Here is a 22,748-nt window from a genome sequence, read left to right as displayed (position 1 = left end):
AACGCATCTCTTGCCAACACAGTTCGAATGCTCCCACCCACTGCCATCTTCTGCTGGTTGTAACTCCGCCATGCAAACATTCTTTCATTGTGGCACTAACAGTTATTTGCGTGGTCGTCTTGTTTCTCCTTGGATACGGGGCTGAGAATTTGTCGACTGGAAATCTCCAGCTGCTGCATCAAGGGCAGCTCCTTCTAAACAGATGCTGAGATCTATTATTGAATTATGGAAGCGGTGGGGCTGGGTGCAGAGGAAAGAGAATGCAACGTATCACAATCAACAAGGGTTGGGGACTTGCTCAAATCTGGGTATGTGGTTAAAAAAACCATCCCAATTGCAGTGCTGTTTGCGGATGGCACATTGCTTGGCATTTTATGCATGGGCTTTCTGAAGGTTTCAAATAATCTAAAAAGGTGGCACAGTGGTTAGCACTGCTGCCTCACAGCGCCAGGGACCCGGGTTCAATTCCGGCCTTGGGTGACTGTCTGTATGGAGTTTGCACATTCTCCCCGTGTCTGCATGGGTTTCCTCCGGGTGCTCCAGTTTCCTCCCACACTCCAAAGGTTAGCAGGTTTGATGGATTGGCCGTGCTAAATTGCCCCTTAGTGTCCAAGGATGTGTAGATTAGATTGATTAGCTACGGTAAATGCGTGAAGTTACGGGGACAGGGCGGGGGAGAGGACCTGGGTAAGATACTATGGCCGGAGTTTTACCAGCACATCCATCACGATGGCTCACAGAATGGCATTCTCCATTGGCTTTGGGCGTGATCTTACGAGCCTCGGGCGGGCGAGGGGGTAAAATTCCGGCATATGTTGCGGGTTAGGTTAATTGGCTATGCTAAATCCCCCCTTAGTGTCAGGGGGATTGTCAGGGTAGATGTGTGGGGTTACGGGGATAGGGCCTCGGTGGGATCATTGTCAGTGCAGGCTCGATGGGCCGGATGGCCTCCTTCTGCGTTGTAGGGATCCAATGAACTTGTGCAAGTTGTTAATGGCAATTTATTTACTCTCAGAAGTTTTCAATGTATATATATAGTCCTATTGCTGTAGTCATGCAGCACACTTCACAGCAGTGTATGTAGGGTTGGTCCACCACAGTAATATGAGGTGATGCAGTGCATTGCCGGCATTGCGAGCCTGTACATCATGGAGCTAAAATAAATAGACGTCAAATTAAAAAAACACTATACTTTCCAGAAATGCACATTCTATTTTTTATTTTAACCTCGAGAGTCAGCTTCTAAATGTCAAAAGCCAACACGTGTGACATCACTGGATACATTAAAAGAGAAACCTATTGGTCACCAAGTGTATGCACCAATATAATGACTGCGTTAAAGGTGTTTTATTTAATATTCTCTTCGGATTTTGTGTGTGTCAGCAGTACTTTGACCAGGCTCCAAAAATAAAGGGAGCACTGACAGACTTCAGACTGAAAATCTAGAAGCTCGGTTATTTTTAGTTCATCAATTCCTCACCCACGTGTTGGTTTAAGTTGATTAGAATGTTCCACCAGGCGACTCTCGACTGGACCTGGCCAGTTGTTCTCCTCGGTCTCCTGACTGGGATAGCCTCCCCGGTTCCAATAGCAACGAAAGCCAGGGGGAGCTTGGAAGGGAGTTGGGAGACTCTCCTGTCCAGGTCCTTGTATCCGATCTCTGGGAGGAAATTAGACCTCGGATGGGACAGGGACTATTTCACTGGAATCAAGAGAGTGAGGAGGCTTTATTGCAATGTTGGCATCGGGTTTCACCTCCAAATCACGGCTGATGGACAAATTAATGGAGTACACGCGGAAAACCAGTACAGTAGGTAGTCTGCTGATCTTTTTTTTTTGGGGGGGGGGGGATTCTGATCCAGTTACCGTTAACCAAACTGAATTATTTGCAACTTCACTTGACAAGCATCTATAGGCAAGTGCTGCATTGCACCGGAGCTAATAATTGTACCTTGTGCAGGGTTAAACGAAACATGATCTCCTTTTGTTGGCCTATCTGAACAGCAATAGAAAGTCATCCAAAATCATGCAGAGCCTTATCTCGACTGCAGTGCCCCAGTCTTTCAACAAGGAGTAATTTCGTGAAAAATGCCCGTCTTGAATGTTAATAAGCGTTTGACAGCCTGTTAAGTAGGCATGATGGCACTACTAACAAGACAATTGCCTCCTTGTTTGATAATGCCACTCGAATGCCTCAGGTCTTTGGGCAGTACGTGTAAACCTGGCTTATGTTTTGCCTTGAGATCTCGAAGGTTTGAATGCACTTGACTACCAGACTGGATTTCACAGCTCTTGAGGGCTGTACAAATAATGTCTTTCTAGATTATATTTACGTTCGAAACTGAAGGAATATTGCACTGAACGAATTTTGTAATACTGAATATTGTAAGGACAGTGAGAGGAACTTACAGAGGCAGAGTGCTTGTAAACTTGCTTGTAAACTATTGAATACTTCTGCTACCCAATTGCTACACGGACCTTAAATGGTTAAATACATGTTATGGACAAAAACGATACTGTAAAAATAGAGAGGAAAGCATGCCAGCTTGTCACTCCATTCCTCGTTTCCTGTTGTTCGTGCGTTCACTGCGAATCATTCTACACCCGTAACTTGTAAATTGTTCATACATCTTGCAGTGGAAGACAGTTAATGAATGGATATTGAAGAACGTTGGGAAGCGAGGGGCTGACTTTTCCAATAAAGCTTATTGGTGTCTTGGCTGAAGTACAAGGTCAGGTCAGCTGATGCTAGAAGGAATCAGGAACAGCAGTCAGTTTATTTGTGTTGCAACGCAAGCCCTCTTTTATTTAGACCAGCGCTCCACCCCACCACCCACTCCCACTGCACAATCTCCCCATCCCCCAAAGATGCTTAGGTAAAATTAGATTACATGTGCCACAGTAAGTCAGGTTGCAAGTTGTGTGTGTTTGTATGGAGGGGGTCCTGTTTTATAGAATCATGGAATCCCTACAGTGCAGAAGGAGGCCATTCGGCCCATTGAGTCTGCACCAACAGCAATCTCACCCAGGCCCTATCCCCGTAACCTCATGTATTTACCCCACCGCTAATCCCCCTAACCTACACATCTTTGGGACACTAAGGGGCAATTTAGCATGGCCAATCCACCTAACCTGCACATCTTTGGGACACTAAGGGGCAATTTAGCATGGCCAATCCACCTAACCTGCACATCTTTGGACTGTGGGAGGAAATCGGAGCACCCGGAGGAAACCCACGCGGACACGGGGAGAATGTACAAACTCCACACAGACAGTTACCCAAGCCGGGAATCGAACCTGGGTCCCTGCCGCTGTGAAGCAGCAGTGCTAACTACAGTGCCACCGTGCCACCCATCTTTTTCTAGATAGTGAGGTGGAATAGTTTGACTTCTGTTGGCCAATGTGCATTATATTTTTATGTTTCACCAACAGCTTGGGTGAATACAGATTCTTTTATTGAGCCATTGAGATTTTCGTAACATTGGAATTTGATATATGTCGCATTACAACAATTTTTAACCTGGGTTTAAAAAATAAACAGGAATCATCCCTGATTTCCAACTTTAGATTTTGTTATGTGTATAAAGTGCTGACAATCGTGCAGAATGCAAGAATACACCGACAGTGAGGCTGAAAGAAATTTACAGCTTGTGATGATTTAATTTAGCTTTGACATCTCACCCGATAAATACTGAACATAAATGCTTGACATTTGTTTATTTATGATCTCTGCTGAGAATATCTTTGTGCTCAATCCTAGGAATACGAAAGCAGATACTACTTTAAAGTAGCATCAAGCACTGTTTGCGTGTGTATTCTAACATCCTGGTTCTACTACTGGACAATACTGAGATCTGGATTGTTAGTCTTCAAATCCATCTGTGGCAATTTGAGAATTGATTTTTTTTTTAAATATAGAGCTAGTGTCAGCAAAAGTGACCATGAAGCCACCAGATTCTCGGGGAGAACCCAACTAGTTCACTATTGTCCTTTAGGGCTGGGAGCCAGCCATCCTTGCTTTGTCTGGCCTACTTAGGGGCATCACGGTGGCACAGTGGTTAGTACTGTTGCCTCACAGTGCCAGGGTCTCGGGTTCAATTCCTGCCTTGGGTCACTGTCTGTGTGGAGTTTGCACTTTCTCCCCGTGTCTGCGTGGGTTTCCTCCGGGTGCTCCGGTTTCCTCCTACAGTCCAAAGATGTGTGGGTTTGGTTGATTGGCCGTGCTAAATTGATCCTAGTGTTGGAGGGATTAGGAGGGTAAACGCGTGGGGTTACAGGAGTAGGGCCTGAGTGGGACTTGATGGGCCGAATGGCCTCCTTCTGCACTGTAGGGATTCTATGATACTTGTGACTTCAATCCCACACCAACATGGTGGACTCTACCTATTCTCTAAAGTACGCTAGCAAGCCTCTTGGTTGTACCAAGTACCTTGGAGAAATCTCGGTCACATTCTCAACAAAGTTAGTGATTGGCAATAAATGCTGACATTGGTGGTGCTGTCCCTGTCTCAAGAATAAGCTTAAAAAATAGAGACACCACCTTGGCCCACTCTTGAGCCTTTCTAAGCACACAACTGGGCCTAATTTGTTCTATTCCTCACACCAGGTGGCTGGCTGCCCAATCAAATGAGGCCCCCATCTTGACTAGGTTTGGCAGACATTATGCAAAATGTTGTCCTGGTTGAGTGGTGCACAATGGGTGACACTGGGAGCAGGGATTTAATGATCATGAACAATGTTTAAGGGCTCTTCCATTGAAAGTGCTAAGAATATGGTGCTTCCTGTTGAGTTATCTCAACGTGAAATCCAAAAGGTCATTAATTTGCAGGTCCGAGGTTATGAATTCTGTGGTGGGTAACTCAACTCCTGAATCTCCAAAGCTTGTTGACCACCTACAGACATAAGTTAGGAGTGTGATGGAATACTGTCCGCCTGTTTGGATGAGTGCAACTCTAAGAACATTAGAAGCTTCACAATATCTAGGTGAAAGCAGCCTATTTGTACCCCATCCATCATCTTAAACATTTACTTTCTCCACCCCTGATGCACAGTGGCAGCAGTGTGTACCACCTACAAGATGCACTGCAGTAACTCGCCAAGTATCTCTCAGCAGCGCCTTCCAAACCCGCAACCTCTACCACCTCGAACAACGAGGGCAGTAGATGCCTGGGAACACGACCACTTGCAAATTCCCCTCCAAGTCACTCACCGTCCTGATTTGGAAATATATTGCCGTTCCTTCACTGTCGCTGGGTCAAAATCCTGCAACTCCCTCCCTAACAGCACAGTGGATGTACCTACATCATTTGGACTGTGGCAGTCCAAGAAGACGTCTTTTAAGGGTGACTGCCTGTGTGGAGTTTGCACATTCTCCCTATGTTTGATTTGATTTGATTTATTATTGTCACATGTATTAGTAAATAGTGAAAAGTATTGTTTCTTGTACGCTATACAGACAAAGCATACCGTACATAGAGAAGGAAAGGAGAGGGTGCATCAGTCATAGCTAGGGTGTAGAGAAAGATCAACTTAATGCAAGACAGCAGGGACAAAGCTGTTCTTGTGTCGGTTGGTACGTGCCCTCAGACTTTTGTATCTTTTTCCTGATGGAAGAAGGTGGAAGAGAGAATGCCCGGGGTGCGTGGGATCCTTAATCATGCTGGCTGCTTTGCCGAGGCAGCGGGAAGTTTAGACAGTGTCAATGGATGGGAGGCTGGTTTGAGTGATGGACTGGGCTTCGTTCACAACCCTTTGTAGTTTATTGAGGGTCTTGGACAGAGCAGGAGCCATACCAAGCTGTGATACAAGCAGAAAGAATGCTTTCTATGGTGCATCTGTAAAAGTTGGTGAGAGCCATAGTGGACATGCCAAATTTCCTTAATCTTCTGAGAAAGTAGAGATGTTGGTGGGCTTTCTTAACTATAGTGTCAGCATGGAGGGACCAGGACAGGTTGTTGGTGATCTGGACACCTAAAAACCTGAAGCTCTCGACCATTTCTACTTCATCCCCATTGATGTAGACAGGGGCATGTCCTCCACTACGCTTCCTGAAGTTGATGACTATCTCCTTCGTTTTGTTGACATTGAGGGAGAGATGATTGTCATCGTACCAGTTCAACAGATTCTCTATCTCTTTCCTGTACTCCATCTTTCATTGTTTGAGATCCGATCCACTACCGTGGTGTCATCAGCAGCCTTGAAAATCGAATTAGAGGGGAATTTGGCCACACAATCATAGGTGTATAAGGAGTATAGTAAGAGGCTGCAAACACAGCTTTGTGGGGCACCGGTGTTGAGGATGATTGTGGAGGAGGAGGTATTGTTGCGTATCCTTACTGATTGTGGTCTGTGGGTTAGGAAGTTCAGGATTCAGTCGCAGAGGGAGGAGCCAAGCCCCAGGCCATGGAGTTTGGAGATGAGCTTTGTAGGAATAATGGTGTTGAAGGCTGAGCTGTCGTCAATAAATGAGAGTCTGACAAAGGTGTCTTTGTTATCTAGGTGTTCCAGGGTTGAGTGCAGGGCCAGGAAGATGGCGCCTGTGGTGGGCCTGTTGCGGCAGTAGGTGAGCTGTAGTGGATCCAGGCAATCTGGGAATTGATTCGTGCCATGACTAACCTTTCGAAGCACTTCATAATGATGGATGTCAGAGCCACCGGGCGATAGTCAATAAGGCACGCTGCCTGGATTTTCTTGGGTACCGGGATGATGGTTGTCTTTTTGAAGCAGATAGGGACCTCAGATTGTTGTAAAGAGACGTTGAAGATGTCTGCGAATACCCCCGCCAGCTAGTGCGCGCAGGATCTGAGTGCTCGTCCGGGTACCCCATCCGGGCCAGTCGTTTGGGTTGATCTTCGAGAAAGATGCTCTGACACCTGCAATAGTGACCTCGGATACAGGTTCGTCCGAGGCTTCCGGGGGTGGAGGGCATGCTCTCGCTGACCTCTTGCTCAAAACAGGCATAGGATGCATTGAGCTCATCGGGGAGGGGTGCATTGGTGCCGGCGATTTTACATGTCTGTGTGGGTTTCCTCCAGGTACTCCGGTTTCCTCCCAAAGATGCGTTGGTTAGGTGGATTAGCCATGGTAAATGTGACGGGGATGGTGCGGAGGGGAGGGCCTGGGTGGGATGCAGTTTTGGAGAGTCGGTGCAGACTCGATAGGCAAAATGGCCTCCTTCGGCACTGTAGGGATTCTGATCGGCAATAAATGCTGGCTTAGCCAGCGGTGCCCACATCCTGTGAATCATTAAAAAATACTGTTTCATGAGAGAACTTTAATCGTGAGTTTGGCCAGCTATTTGACATCATCGCTGAGCCTGGACCATAAACATGCAATCTGCAACTGGATGGTGATCAAGACTGAGAAACCTGGGGCTGAGCCTTTGCTTTGGGGTGGGAAACAGGGAGTCTGGATGGTTTCCAAGTCCTGAATCTGGGGAAACAATCATTCTTTAGAATTTTGACCAGAGAGTCCCCTCAGTTGTCATGGGGACAGCTTCCCTGTCCAATTAAGAGTGGCAAGCAGTCTTTCAATGCCTTCCACTTGCAGAACTTACAGAAACTTCTAGAATGCCGAGAGGCCTAGATGGAATGGATGTGGAGAGGATATTCCCACTACTGGGAGAGACTAGAACTCGAGGGCACTACCGCAGAGTGAAGGGATGCTCCTTTAAAATTGAGATGAGGAGGAATTTCTTCAGCCAGAGGGTGTTGAATCTGTGGAAGTCATTGCCACAGAGGGTTGTGGAGGCCAGGTCATTGAGTGTCTTTAAGACAAAGGTAGATAGGTTCAGTAAGCAGGGAATTTCAAGCCAAAATTTAACTTGCAACCAACTCGAACCCAAGTCCCTGGAGCTGTGAGGCAGCAGTGCTAACCATTGTGCCACCGTGCCACCCAACGTCTTTGATTTAAACACATCAAGAGAATAGCAGGTAACTGTAGTCCCAGGCTGGCATCTCATCAAGGCATTCAGAAAGCACCATGAATTACATGGGCTTCCTCAGCCTTATAACTCATTATGTAATGCCTGATGTGGCTGCAATGGGGCTTTACAACAGGTACTGAACCCCAAGACATTCAACTCAGATGATATAGAGGAAGGATTAGCAATAATAATGTAATCATTGAATATCTAGTGAAGGATAATCCAGAGTTGATTATTGGGTAGTAACAGTCACCAGAATGGGTTGTGCAGAAACCTGGAAAAGAGGAGCAGGAGTAGGCCATTCAGCCCTTCGAGCCTGCCCCACCATTCAGTATTATTATCACTGATCAGCCAACTTAATAGCTTGATCTCACTTCCCCCATCCCCTCATATTTTTTGATCCCTTCCGCCCCAAGAGCTATATATAAGTCCTTCTTGAAAAATACAATGTTTTGGCTTCAACTGCTTTCTGTGGTAGCAAATTCCCCAGGCTCACGACTCACTGGGTGAAGACATTTATCCTCATCTCAGTCCGAAAGGATTTACCCCATATCCTTAGACTGTGACTCCTAGTTCTGGACACCCCCACCATTGGGAACATCCTTCTTGAATCTACCCTGCCTAGTCCTGTTAGAATTTTCTAGGTTTCTATGAGATCCCCCTCTCATTCATCTGAACTCCAGCGAATATAATCCTAATCAATCTCTTCTCATACATCCGTCCCACCAACACAAGAATCAGTCTGGTAAACCTTTGCCGCACTCCCTCTATAGCAAGAACATCCTTCCTTAGACCAAAACTGCACACAATACTCCAGACAAGGATGGAAAGCCCTGAAGGCCTCAGCAATCTGAAACAAGAGGGTATTTGGGGAATAACCTGAGAATGGGTAGTTATGTCCTGAATTGTGTTACCGTGTGCCAACTGCTTGACCTGAAGTTCATTCTCGATGGAGGTATTTTTGACTTTGTGCCAGGATTACTCTCATCCTTTGACACATTGGCAGTAATTTTGATTATGGACCAATGTGTTGGGTGACACATCTTCATATTGGAGACTCTGAGATACTGTACAGGCAGGATATTTGCACAAATAACATTAGGATATAAAGATTCATCCATCCAATAGTACAAGTCTACATTACTGTTTTTATAGACGTTTCTTTTGCTTAGCAACCTCATGGGGTGGTAATAAGTTCATAAGATATCGGAGCAGAATTAGGCCATTCAGCCCATCGAGTCCACTCTGCCATTTGATCATGGCTGATATGCTCCTCGTCCCCATTTTCCTGCCTTCTCCCCATAACCCCTCAACCCATTACCAATTAAAAATCTGTCTAACTCCTCCTCAAATTTACTCACTGTCCCAGCATCCACCGTACTTTGGGGCAGCGAATTCCACAGATTCACAACCCTTTGGGAGAAGTAGTTTTTCCTCAACTCTGTTTTAAATTTGCTTCCCCTTATCCTAAGACTATGATCTCTTGTCCTAGAATGCCCCACAAGAGGAAGCATCTGCTCCACGTCTACTTTATCCATGCCTTTTATCATCTTGAATACCTCAATTTGATTTCCCCTCATTCTTCTAAATTCCAGAGAGTGTCGGCCTAAACTGCTCAATCTCTCTTCATACGACAAACCCCCCATCTCTGGAATCAATCCAGTGAACCTTTTCTGAACTGCCTCCAATGCCACAACATCTTTCCTCAAATACGGGGACCAAAACTGTGCGCAATACTCCAGGTAATTGAGTGATCGAATCAGTTGCACATTGTGGAACCCACCTGATCTTTGTTGGAATCAATAGAATGAAAGTCTGGCATGTTTACAAAAAGACCTGCTCTGATTGGCTCTGCCAGATTGCCACCCAAGCAGTGAAGATTAGCATCTTTCTTTCTCACACTCCCCATTGCGCACGCATCGGAGATTCTCTGGATTATTTGTTTCCTGCAGAGACATTTCCTCTCACTCAATCTCTTCATCTGTTCCCTTCACATTCCTTCTCTGATGGTTTGATTTTGTTTTTTCTCCATTGTAAGTTCGGTTGCTCTGACGGATTGAGTGAGGGATTGTTTCTCTAGAGAGCTGAAGGCTGAGAAATGTCCATCTTCAGTAATCTAGAAGTAAAGACATTGGCCGGGATTTTCCACCCTGTGGCGTGTTTTCCCGTGGCGGAGGTAGCTCACCATTGGTCGCCGGTGGTCTCTTCCAGACCTACCAAAGTCAATGGCCATTTGTGTTGTTTGCCGGACATGCCGCTGGAGAACATGGCGCATAGGTCACCTTTGGCGGAAATGGAAGATGCTGCCAGCGGATGGGCTGGAAAATCCCACCCTTGTTTCCACTTGTGGGGGGAGCCATTACTATAAGATGGTGACAGGTTATCCCCATAAAACCCCAAACATTTCCAGCCTCAGAATAGAAACATAGACATAGAAGATAGGAGCAAGAGGAGGCCATTTGGCCCTTCGAGCTTGTTTTGCCATTCATCATGATCATGGTGGATCATCCAACTCAATAGCCTAATTCTGTTTTCTCCCCATAACCTTTGATCCCATTTACCCAAAGTGCTATATCTAGCCGCCTCTTGAATACATTCAATATTTTGACATCAACTGGGGTGGCACAGTGGTTAGCACTGCTGCCTCACAGCGCCAGGGACCCAGGTTCAATTCCGGCCTCGGGTCACTATCTGTGTGGAGTCTGCATGTTCTCCCGGTGTCTGTGTTGGTTTCCTCCCGCAGTCCAAAGATGTGCAGGTTAGGTAGATTGGCCATTCTAAATTGCCCCTTGGTGCCAGGGGGATTAGCAGAGTAAATACGTGGGGTTACAGGGATAGGGCCCAGGTGGGGTTGTGGTCGGTGCAGATTCGATGGGCTGAATGGCCTCCTTTTGCACTGTAGGGATTCTATGAATCCTTATCACATTATAAAGAACTACTTCCTGTGGTAATGAATTCCACAGGCTCACCATTCTTTGGGTGAAGAAATGTCTCCTCACCTCCGTCCTAAATGTGTACCCCGAATCCTCAGACTCTGACCCCTGGTTCTGGACTTCCCCACCATCGGGAACATCCTTCCTGTATCTACCCTGTCTAGTCCTGTTAGAATTTTATAAGTCTCTATGAGATTCCCCCCTCATTCGTCTGAACTCCAGCGAAAACAATCCTAATCTAACAATCAGTCCCGCCATCCCCAGAATCAGCCTGGTAAACTTTTGACCTCCCGAGAGAACTGAGAAATATTCTGATTACATCCAACAATTAAAACACAAAATAATGATTGTTCTTGTGCAATAGGTACAGACATACAAAAACAAATTTCTAGAAGTCTTTTCAATTTCTTCTTTGTCTACATTAATTATGATCAGAAAGTTCTCTTATTCAACAAATACTAAATTCTGATCTTTTTGTTTTTTTCTAATGGGATGCGTGATGCTATGTCTTTTGCTCACAGATTTGTTTAATCTTAGGATTGCTGCAGGGGAGCGGATTCACATTTCAAACACACTTGTGCACTCATACACACACTAGCTCTCTCTGACACGCACAGACACACACACAGCCTCTCACTTCTCCCTCTTTCTCACACACACACACACACACACACTTCCTTATCTCTCTCTCACACACACACACATCCACCCATCACTCCCTCCCTCTCACACGCACACATACAGATCCTCTCTCTCTTTCTCACACACGCACATGCTCCCTTATCTCTCTCTCTCACACACACACACACACACACAGACATCCTTATCTCTCTCACACACATACACACACGCTCCCTATCTCTCTCACACACACACACAAACACACACACAGACATCCTTATCTCTCACACACACACGCACACACACACACACACGCTCCCTTATCTCTCTCTCACACGCACACACACAAACACACACACACAGACATCCTTATCTCTCTCACACACGCACGCACACACACACACTCCCTTATCTCTCTCTCACACACACACACAAACACACACACAGACATCCTTATCTCTCTCACACACATACGCAAATCCTCTCATCCCTCCCTCTCACCACATACATGCACACACACACAAACACACACACACAAACACACACACAAACACACACACACACACATACACATGCTCTCTTATCTCTGACATACACAGCAGTCCCTCTCACCTCTCTCACACATTCTCCCTTATCTTTCTCACGCACACATACACTTACACTATCTCCTCTCTCACTCACATTCTCACCCACACACACTCTCATCTCTCACGCACTCACTTCTCTCTCTTACACAAATACACATAACTACACCTCCTTCTCACACAAACACATTCACACTTCCACCTCTACCTCTCACTTGTCTTGCACACACTCACTCTCTCACTTCTCTCCCACACACCCACCCTTTCATTTCTCTCTCTCACATGCACACACTCTCACCTCTCCCTCTGACAAAAATACCCTCATCTCTCTCTCATAAACACTGTAATCATGCATGCTCACAGACTTTGTCAGGAACATAACTGTGCAGAGGCGAGCAACCCACTGGCTGCCCAGTCCCGACATGTCTTCTACGTGTCTTCAGACTAAGAGAGAGCTCCACCCCCCTGATTATCCAGTCTCAGTCTGAATTAGTCCCCCAAGCCAGGTGACCCTCTTCTGCTGCGTTGCCCTTAAATCACCACATCCCTCCCCCTCTAACTCCTTTAAACAATCTTCAGTAACTAAGTCATTCATTCCTAAATTCTAAACTAAACAAGTTGGACAATTATAAATCGAGTCTTTGAGGGTGTGTTTCTGTTTCTGATAGAGCGGGGTAATTCTGTAGACTGAGATGTTTCCACCAGATTAACATTAACAGGAACTGCAATGAGGGGCACCTCTTCTGGCACAGGCAGGTCATTACTACTTGCTTCCTCGAAGACATCAGTTATGTCTATAACAGGTTGATCAGGTTGGTGCTTACAGGTTTGAAAACATTTCTTGGCGGCAACACTAACTACTGGGGCGTCTTTCTATTCCTCAAGTGATCCACATTGTTGACGAAGGATCCGTCCCTCCATGTCTACTGGGTACGACAGGAATCCAGTTTCGAGAGATAATTCCAGGGATCTAACGCGATCCACTACCGAAGTTTCATATTGTGGCACCATCATAGAATTATAGAATCATACAATCCCTACAGTGCAGAATGGGGCCATTCAGCCCATCAAGCCTGCACACACAACAATTCCACCCAGGCCCTACCCATAATCTCATGTATTTACCCTGCTAATCCCCCTGACACGAAGGGGCAATTTAGCATAGCCAATCAACCTAACCTGCAGATGTTTGGACTGTGGGAGGAAACCGGAGCACCCGGAGGAAACCCACGCAAACCATGTGCAAATTCCACACAGACATGTCATACTATGTACTTAATATGTTTTTTTTATTCTTGCAGTGGTGATGGCTCATTGATGAGTTCTTGTGCTTCAACATAAATACTTTTATTGGTAGGCTTTAACTATCTATACAGTTCCAAATATAGGCTTGCATGGAGTTCTTCCATGAAGGCTTGCTGCTTACCGAGTTCTGTCCTCAACTGTTCTCTGACCATGCGACTACACACTTCACTCTGTGGGTAGTGCCACTTTGTTCTGTGTTGACGCTTGCTCTGCCGAGTACCTGACATTATAATGGTACATTGGGGAAACCATGCAGACGCTACGACAGCGGATGAATGAACACCGCTCGACAATCACCAGGCAAGACTGTTCTCTTCCTGTGGGGGAGCACTTCAGCAGTCACAGGCATTCAGCCTTGGATCTTCAGGTAAGCGTTCTCCAAGGCGGCCTTCACGACACACGACAGCGCAGAGTCGCTGAGCAGAAACTGATAGCCAAGTTCCACACACATGAGGACGGCCTAAACCGGGATGTTGGATTTATGTCACATTATCAGTAACCCCCACAGCTTGCCTCCTGGGCTTGTAGAATCTCACTAGCTGTTCTGTCTGGAGACAATACACATCTCTTTAATCTGTGTTGAATGCTCCCTCCACCCACATTGTCTGTACCTTTAAGACCTGGCTGGCTGTAGAGATTCGCATTCTAATTAGTATTCTGTGACTTGATTTCTGTGTCTGTGCACTGTTGGAGAACAGAGACCACTCCATCTGACGAAGGAGCATTGCTCCGAAAGCTTATGGTATTTGCTACCAAATAAACCTGTTGGACTTTAACCTGGTGTTGTGAGACTTCTTATTATAATGTATAGAGGCACATAGCGTCACAATGCAACACTGTCTTATGTCTCGACAGTTCTTTCACAATCTCGGTCTGTCACACATGAAGGAAATGGTCTTGGTGCTCTGTTCCTGATACTTAGGTCGTGTGATAAACTTCCTTCTCTTTCCAATATTTCAATTCCGCATCTTTTTCATCGACCATTTGATCATATTGGTGCTTGTGCTTTTCCATTCGCGTGACCACTTCAGCGATCTTTGTTCTGGCACATAATCTCAGTTTCTTTCTCTCTCTGAATTGCTGAATCTGTTGTCAATTTCAATCTTTTTATCTATTCAGTTAATTTCTCATTGTCCACCTTCCTTTCTTCAAGCTCTTATTCTCCCCATTCAATTCTTCACTGGACTTGTTCTTATTTTCTAGTTGCTTTTCAGGGAGTTCAGTTCATTCTCCATTGTCTCATTCATTTCTCCTTCTTAACTTCACAGAATCATAGAGGTTTACAGCATGGAAACAGGCCCTTCAGCCCAACTTGTCCATGCCGCCCTTTGTTTTAACTCCTAATCTCGTCCCAATTGCCCGCATTTGTCCCATATCACTCTATACCCATCTTACCCATGTAACTGTCTAAATGCTTTTTAAAAGACAAAATGGTACCCCCTCTACTACTACCTCTGGCAGCTTGTTCCAGACACTCACCACCCTCTGTATGAAATAATTGGCCCTCTCGACCCTTTTGTATCTCTCCCCTCTCACCTTAAACCTATGCCCTCTAGTTTTAGACTCCCCTACCTTTGGCAAAAGATGTTGACTATCTAGCTGATCTATGCCCCTCATTATTTTATAGACCTCTATACGATCACCCCTAAGCCTCTTAAACTCCAGGGAAAAATGTCCCAGTCTAGCCAGCCTCTCTTTATACTCAAACCATCAAGTCCCGGTAGCATCTTAGTAAATCTTTTCTACATTCTTTCTAGTTTAATAATATCCTTTCTATAATAGGGCAACCAGAACTGCACAAAGTATTCCAAGTGTGGCCTTACTAACATCTTGTACAACTTCAACAAGACGTCCCAACTCCTGTATTTAATGTTCTGACCAATGAAACCAAGCATGCCGAATGCCTTCTTCACCACCCTGTCCACCTGTGACTCCACTTGCAAGAAGCTATGAACCTGTACCCCTAGATCTCTTTGTTCTATAACTCTCCCCAACGCCCTACCATTAACTGAGTAAGTCCTGCCCTGGTTCGATCTACCAAAATGCATCACCTCGCATTTGCCTAAATTAAACTCCATCTGCCGTTTTGTAAATTTGTTTGTACTTTTTTTTCAAGTTTGCTGTCAGTCATTTCATCTTGTTGTTTTAATGTCTTCTCTGGAGCTTTAATTCTTTTTGCTGATTCCACTTTGTGTTCAGTAGTTCCTAACTTCTTCTGAAGTCTTTAATTTCTGAATTTCTTCTGAGGGGAATCCATTCATTTCTTACTGGGCATTTACACTTCACAAGTGGAATCGCCATTTCTGTTTGTCTTAAGCTCAGCTTTTTGTTTTCATTGTTGGTCGAGTCTGTCTCTGACAAAGTGTTGACTTGTTTCCATTCTGTAATTCTCTCCTTGTCCTTCATTTGGTCATAGAATCCCTACAGTGCAGAAGGAGGCCATTCGGCCCATCGTGACTGCACCAACCACAATCTCACCCAGGCCCGATCCCCATAACCCCATGCATGTACCCCATGCTAGTCCCCCTTGACACTAAGGTCAATTTAGCATGGCCAATCCACCTAACCTGCACAGTGTCTTTCAGTGCCCTCTTTCTGGGATCTTTCATTGCCTCTTCCTTGAGGTTTTCGTTACTTATGAACTTTTTTTGAGGGTGGCCCTCTATCTGTGGTCTTCTCCAATTTTCCTGTCCATTGTCCACTGTTTCTTCTTGTAGTTGCTGCTTTAAATGCATTGCCATTTTAAAAGTACTACTGTTTTAAATGCATTACCGCTTTAAGACTGTCAACTTTTTTTTCATAAAGCTGGTTCTCTGTGTTTTTCCTGCACTTTTGAAGTTTTGACATGGACCTGACTGCTCTCCTCTTCCAAACCCCAACCGTTTCTCCTTTTCACTAATGGAAAGCTCTCTCGGCAATCTCTGCAGCCTCTCTCTCCTCCTCGCTGTCTGGAAAGTCCAATTCGCCCCTGCTTTTGATGAGCCTGTTTCTTTCACAGGAACATTTCACCTTCACAAGGTCCAAGGAGCAGTTTTTAAAACTTTCTAACTTTCCTTTTAAACAGATTGAAGACTTATTTTTAAAACTTTGGAACCTCACTGCCTGCAGTCCCTCAGATGTGGAGATGCTGGCGTTGGACTGGGGTGGGCACAGTAAGAAGTCTCACAACACCAGGTTAAAGTCCAACAGGTTTATTTGGCAGCACTAGCTTTCGGAGTCTCGAGCTCCTTCTTCAGGTGAGTGAGGACGTGTGTTCACAAACAGGGCATACAACTCATTCACTTCATCCTGGACCACAACGTCTTCACCTTCAACAACCAGTTCTTCATCCAGACACACGGAACAGCCATGGGGACCAACTTCGCACCTCAATATGCCAACATCTTTATGCACAGGCTCGAACAAGACCTCTTCGCCGCACAGGACCTTCAACCAATGCTATACACTAGATACATCGATGACATTTTCTTCCTTTGGACCTCATGGCGAACAATCATTGAAACAACTCTATGATGACAACAACAACTTCCATGCCACCATCAGACTCACCATGGACTACTCTCCAGAATCAGTTGCATTTTGGACACACGCATCTCCATCAAGGACGGTCACCTCAGCACCTCACTTTACCGCAAGCCCACGGATAACCTCACGATGCTCCACTTCTCCAGCTTCCACCCTAAACACATTAAAGAAGCCATCCCCTACGGACAAGCCCTCCGTATACACAGGATCTGCTCGGATGAGGAGGATCACAACATACATCTACAGATGCTGAAAGATGCCCTCATAAGAACAGGCGCTCGACTCATCGATCGACAGTTCCAACGTGCCATAGCGAAAAACCGCACCAACCTCCTCAGAAGGGACACGGCAGACAGAATACCCTTCGTCGTCCAGTATTTCCCCGGAGCGGAGAAGCTACGACATCTTCTCCGGAGCCTTCAACATGTCATCGATGAAGACAAACATCTCGCCAAGGCCATTCCCACACCCCCACTTCTTGCCTTCGAACAACCGCACAGCCTCAAACAGACCATTGTCCGCAGCAAACTACCCAGTCTTCAGGAGAACAGTGACCACGACGTCACACAACCCTGCCACAGCAATGTCTGCCAGACGTGCCAGATCATCGACATGGATGCCATCATCTCACGTGAGAACACCATCCACCAGGTACATGGTACATACTCTTGCAACTCGGCCAACATTGTCTACCTGATACGCTGCTGGAAAGGATGTCCCGAGGCATGGTACACTGGGGAGACCATGCAGACGCTACGACAACGAATGAATGAACACCGCTCAACAATCACCAGGCAGGAGTGTTCCCTTCCTGTTGGGGAACACTACAGCAGTCGCGGGCATTCAGCCTCTGATCTTCAGGTAAGCGTTCTCCAAGGCGGCCTTCACGGCACATGACAACACAGAATCGCTGAGCAGAAACTGATAGCCAAGTTCCGCACACATGAGGATGGTCTCAATTGGGATCTTGGGTTCATGTCACACTATCTGTAGCCCCCACGACTTGCCTGGGCTTGCAAAATCTCATTAACTGTCCCGGCTGGAGACAATACACATCTCTTTAACCTGTGCTTAACCCTCTCTCCACTCACATTGTCTGTACCTTTAAGACTTGATTACCTGTAAAGACTCGCATTCTAACCATTATCTTGTAAATTGAGTTTGTGTCTTTATATGCCCTGTTTGTGAACACAAGTCCTCACTCACCTGAAGAAGGAGCTTGAGGCTCTGAAAGCTAGTGCTGCCAAATAAACCTGTTGGACTTTAACCTGGTGTTGTGAGACTTCTTACTGTGCAGTCCCTCAGCGCAGGGAACTCAAACCGGACCCCCTCCCCCCCACAGGCTCCGCTCGGATCGGGAGCTCGGCAATCTCATAGAATCATAGAAACCCTACAGTGCAGAAAGAGGCCATTCAGCCCATCGGGTCTGCACCGACAACAATCCCATCCAGGCCCTATCCCCATAACCCCATGCATTTACCCCAGCTAGTCCCCCTGACACTAAGGAGGCAGTTTTAGCATGGCCAATCCACCTAACCCGCACATCTTTGGAGTGTGAGAGGAAACCGGAGCACCCGGAGGAAACCCACGCAGACATGGGGAGAATGTGCAAACTCCACACAGACAGTGACCCAAGCCGAGAATCGAACCTAGGTCCCCGGTGCTGTGAGGCAGCAGTGCTAACCACTGTGCTACCGTGCCGCCCAATCTCAGCCTCCTCATTTTCCTGCGCTTCTGGAGTCAAACGCTGCCATTCCTTGGAGCATTTTCTTTTCATTCAAAACACTGCTCTCTCTGCCCTACTCTCTTCGTCATTTGAAAAGAAACTTTGCAACAACTCTTTGTCTTATTTCTAACTTATGAACCACTTCTCCTCAATCACAGCTGCTGCCTCTGAAGATTACCCTCTCTTGCCTTTTTTTCTCTATACATTTCTAAACCTTCGACTGCTTTGGCAATTTCAGCTCTGCTCTGCGCCTACCCGTCAGGGTCTGGCAACACCTCAAAGGGGTCTTCGCCCAAAGACAGGCATTCAGGTGAGTATTTCCTTTCTTCAGACTCTGATTAAGACAGATACTCCCAGATGTCAGGCCACAGGCAGTGTCTTCAATAATCCATCCCATCCTTGTCGCCAGTGTAACGATGCACGCTCACAGACTTCATCGGGAACACAAATAATATTTATTAATAAGGAAAAACTATACAGAGGCCAGCAGCCCCCCTCCCCTCGGCTGCCCTAGAGAAGCCCAATGGCTGCCCAGTTCCTATATGCCTTCTACATGTCTTCAGACTAAGAGAGGACTCCACCCACTGGTGTGATCACACACTCTCAGACAGGTGATTCTCTTCTGCTGTGTAGCCCTTAAAGGGGCAATCACCACTGTCACCACACACACCTTCTACCCTCTCGTTCTCACGTACACACTCTCACCTCTCTCTCACAAACACTCTCACCTCTCCCACTTACGCACACAGTCACATTCTCACCTCTCTATCACACAAATACACACAAATACATTCACACTTTCATCTCTCACACACACACCTCTCTCTTACACAAATATACATAATTACACCTCTCTCTCACACAAACACTCAATCTCACCTCTCCCTATCACGCACCCTCACTCTCACCTCCCTCTCTCTCACACACTCACTCACCTCTCTCTCACACAGACATATACAAATTCCCACTCTATCTCTCACACAAATACACATACTCTTACTCATTCTCTCCCACACTCAATCTCAACTCTCTCACATGCACACTCTCGCCTCTCTCACACATACAACTCTCACCTTTCCTCACACACACACACATGCACACACACACGCGCACACACATGCACACACACACACATACACCTCTCTGTATCACAGGCGCACACACTCACCTCTCTTTCTCTCACACACACACACTCATCTCTCTCTCTCACACACACCCAAACTCTCACCTCTCTGTCCATTCCCCCATGGCCATCCCCTCTCCCGTTCCTTGACTGGGGCCTAACTTGTTTTGCTGCCTGCGACACTCTGGTCGCCTTCGCTCTTGTCCTTGCCCTGGACTGATCCAATTTCTGGCTCGTCCCATCTCAGTGCATCAGCTGCTGACAGGCTGACCAGTGTGCCTATCAATAGCCAACCCATTGTCAAACTGCTTTCGATCGGACAAGCTGGAAATACGGTATTTTTAAAATTTAAGATGGCTGGGCCTGCCACAGAACCCCTGGATGTCCCCTATGAGAACCCCTGAGTCCCATGGAACCCAGCTTGGGACATGTTGCAATAAGGAGTTTGGGAGAAACCTTTTTGCTCAAAATGGAGCTTTTTTAAGTATTTCATAGAATGGGGGCCTCGGTGGCAAGGTCGATATCTGTTACCCATCCCTAATTGCCATTGAAGCGAGCGTCTTGCTCAGATATTTCAGTAGTCAAGTTACGAGTCAGTCACATTGTGGGTCTGGAGCCACATGTAGACCAGACCAGGTAAGAATGGCAGATTTCCTTAAAGGACGTTCGTGAACCAGATGGGTTTTTAAAACACTTGACGATAGCTTCATGGTCATCATTACGGAGATTAGCTTTATATTTCAGATTTATTCATTGAATTTAAATTCTACCAGCTGCCATGGTGGGATTTGAACCCGTGTCCCCAGAACATTAGCCTGAGCCTTGGAATTACTAGCCCAGTGATATTATCACTACGCCACCATCTCCTCATTTCCCCCAACTTGTTGCCAGATGGAATAATTGAGGCAAATAGCATTGATGGACGTAAGGGGAAGAATGATGAGTGTATGAGGGATAAAGGTATGGGAGGGAAAGAATAATATGAAGTAGATGAGAGGAGGCTCGTGTGGAGCATAAACACCAACAGTTACACTGAAAGGCCTGTTTCTGGGCAAAAAAAATACGATGTAATCCTTTTCTCCCACAAGATGAAAGATCCCAGAACATTATTTGTCAGAGGAACTCTCACGTTCAGTTAGGGAGCAGCCCAGGCAGAATCCCGAGTGGAGTTTGCCTGTTTCATCCTTTTGACAGAGATAGGGGAGGCACTGGTTATAAATGAATGTCAGGGTGCTGAGTGGAAGAAGAGGGATTACAGCAGTGCTGGACTGGCTGCAGCCCGGGGGCTACATGCAGCCCGTCAGGGTTCTGAGCGCTGTGCCACAAGACGTTTTGTTGACCGTTGCCCAAGAGCAGGGTTGTCACATTCAGCTGGTTTCTGTCCCTGTAGCTTTTTTTCCTCAAGGTATGACTGAAGCGATTCGCGCGTAAATCAAGGGCAAGTGAAGTGGGGTGCGTGCTGATTGCTCACGTTGACTGTGAGAACGGTGCGCTCTCTCGGTGTCCAAACAAGCACAAGTATTTATTTTGCTTTTATCACCTGGAGTTGATGACAGTTCTATTAAGAGATTCCAGGGGTGAGTGGGTTAGCACTGCTGCCTCACAGTGCCAGGGACCCGGGTTCGATTCCCGGCTTGGGTCACTGTCCGTGTGGAGTTTGTACGTTCTCCCCGTGTCTGCGTGGGTTTCCTCCGGGTGCTCCGGTTTCCTCCCACAGTCCAAAGATGTGCAGGTTAGGTGGATAGGCCATGATAAATTGCCCCTTAGTATCAGGGGGACTAGCTAGGGTAAATGCATGGCGTTACGGGGATAGAGCTTAGGTGGAATTGTGGTCTGTGCAGACGCGATGGGCTGAATGGCCTCCTTCTGCATTGTAGGGTTCTATGATCTATGAATGATTAAGCATTTTCTATAACTTGTTATGAAAGATTTGGTGTGTATTAAATGTATTCTTATTCATGGGGTCATGATTTCAATCTTGTGGACCATTGAGATGAAGGAGGGCCATTCATGCAACCCACTCACTAGCCCAAGTTATCTGTCACTGGATTGCAAAGATCATTCCATGAGCTTGAAGGACATGGAGAGTTTCCCATGGTGGTAAATTGAGTAATGTAGATTTTGCCGTCAGCTGATTTGCCTCCATTGAGCCAGACTGTTTGTCTGGGTTCAGCTGGTGTCTGTGTGTTGCAGGGGGTAGCAGGTGGTTACACTGCCTTGGACTTGGCATTCACTCCAAATAGGGTCAGGAAATTGTGTGTCTCTAAACTACTGGTGACATGCCATCCAAGCTGAACTTTACACTAGTTGGCCTACTGTCAAAAACATTAATCAAATCGTCTCCACCAAGAGGTTGCAGACACGGACATACCGAAAGTGAGTGAAAGTTGTTCGCTGCCTTTTTGCAAATCTCCAGTCCAAGGGTACAGCTTCACAATTCCTGACACCAGCTTACTCTGGACAACCTTCAAGGGCAACGTCTGTTCGACATTAGAGAAATGTAAAGGATGTGTCATTTTTAAAAATTCATTTGCAGGATGTGGGCATTGCTGACTAGGCCAGCATTTATTGCCCATCCCTAATTGCCCTTCAGAGGGCAGTGATGGGCTGCCTTCTTGAACCGTTGCGGTCCCTGATTTGTAGGGGCACCCACAGTGCTGTCAGGGAGGGAGTTCCAGGGTTTTGACCCAGTGACAGTGAAGGGACGGCCGATATATTTCCAAGTCAGAATGGTGAGTGACTTGGAGGGGAACTTCCAGATGGTGGTGTTCCCTTGTGTCTGGTACTCTTGTTCTTCTGGAAGGTTGTGCGTTTAGAAGATGCTGCCTGAGGAGCCTTGGCAAGTTCCTGCAGTGCAACTTGTAGATGGTACACACTGCGGCTAGCGTTTGTCAGTGGTGGAAGGGGTGAATGTTTGTGGAAAGGGTAACAATTAAGCAGGCTGCTTTGTCCTGGTTGGTGATGAGCTTCCTGAGTGCTGTTGGAGTTATACACATAGAGAATATTC

General features: G+C 46.3%; 1 protein-coding gene across 2 annotated transcripts in view; it reads left to right on the top strand.

The window, feature by feature from the left end:
- Positions 1-1,520: 1,520 nt before the first annotated feature.
- LOC144511806 (fibroblast growth factor 6-like) overlaps positions 1,521-22,748 on the top strand; it is a 39,625-nt gene continuing 18,397 nt past the window's right edge. The window contains exon 1 of one of the 2 annotated variants that reach the window (XM_078242149.1): positions 1,521-1,814. In XM_078242149.1, the coding sequence (XP_078098275.1) occupies positions 1,736-1,814 (79 nt within the window). In that variant the 5' untranslated portion in view covers positions 1,521-1,735. The remainder of the gene's footprint in view (positions 1,815-22,748) is intronic. The other variant, XM_078242150.1, reaches the window with a different exon arrangement.

Source organism: Mustelus asterias, chromosome 25, assembly GCF_964213995.1.
Source record: "Mustelus asterias chromosome 25, sMusAst1.hap1.1, whole genome shotgun sequence".
Lineage (NCBI taxonomy): Eukaryota > Metazoa > Chordata > Chondrichthyes > Carcharhiniformes > Triakidae > Mustelus > Mustelus asterias.
This window is presented reverse-complemented; position numbering and strand designations above follow the sequence as displayed.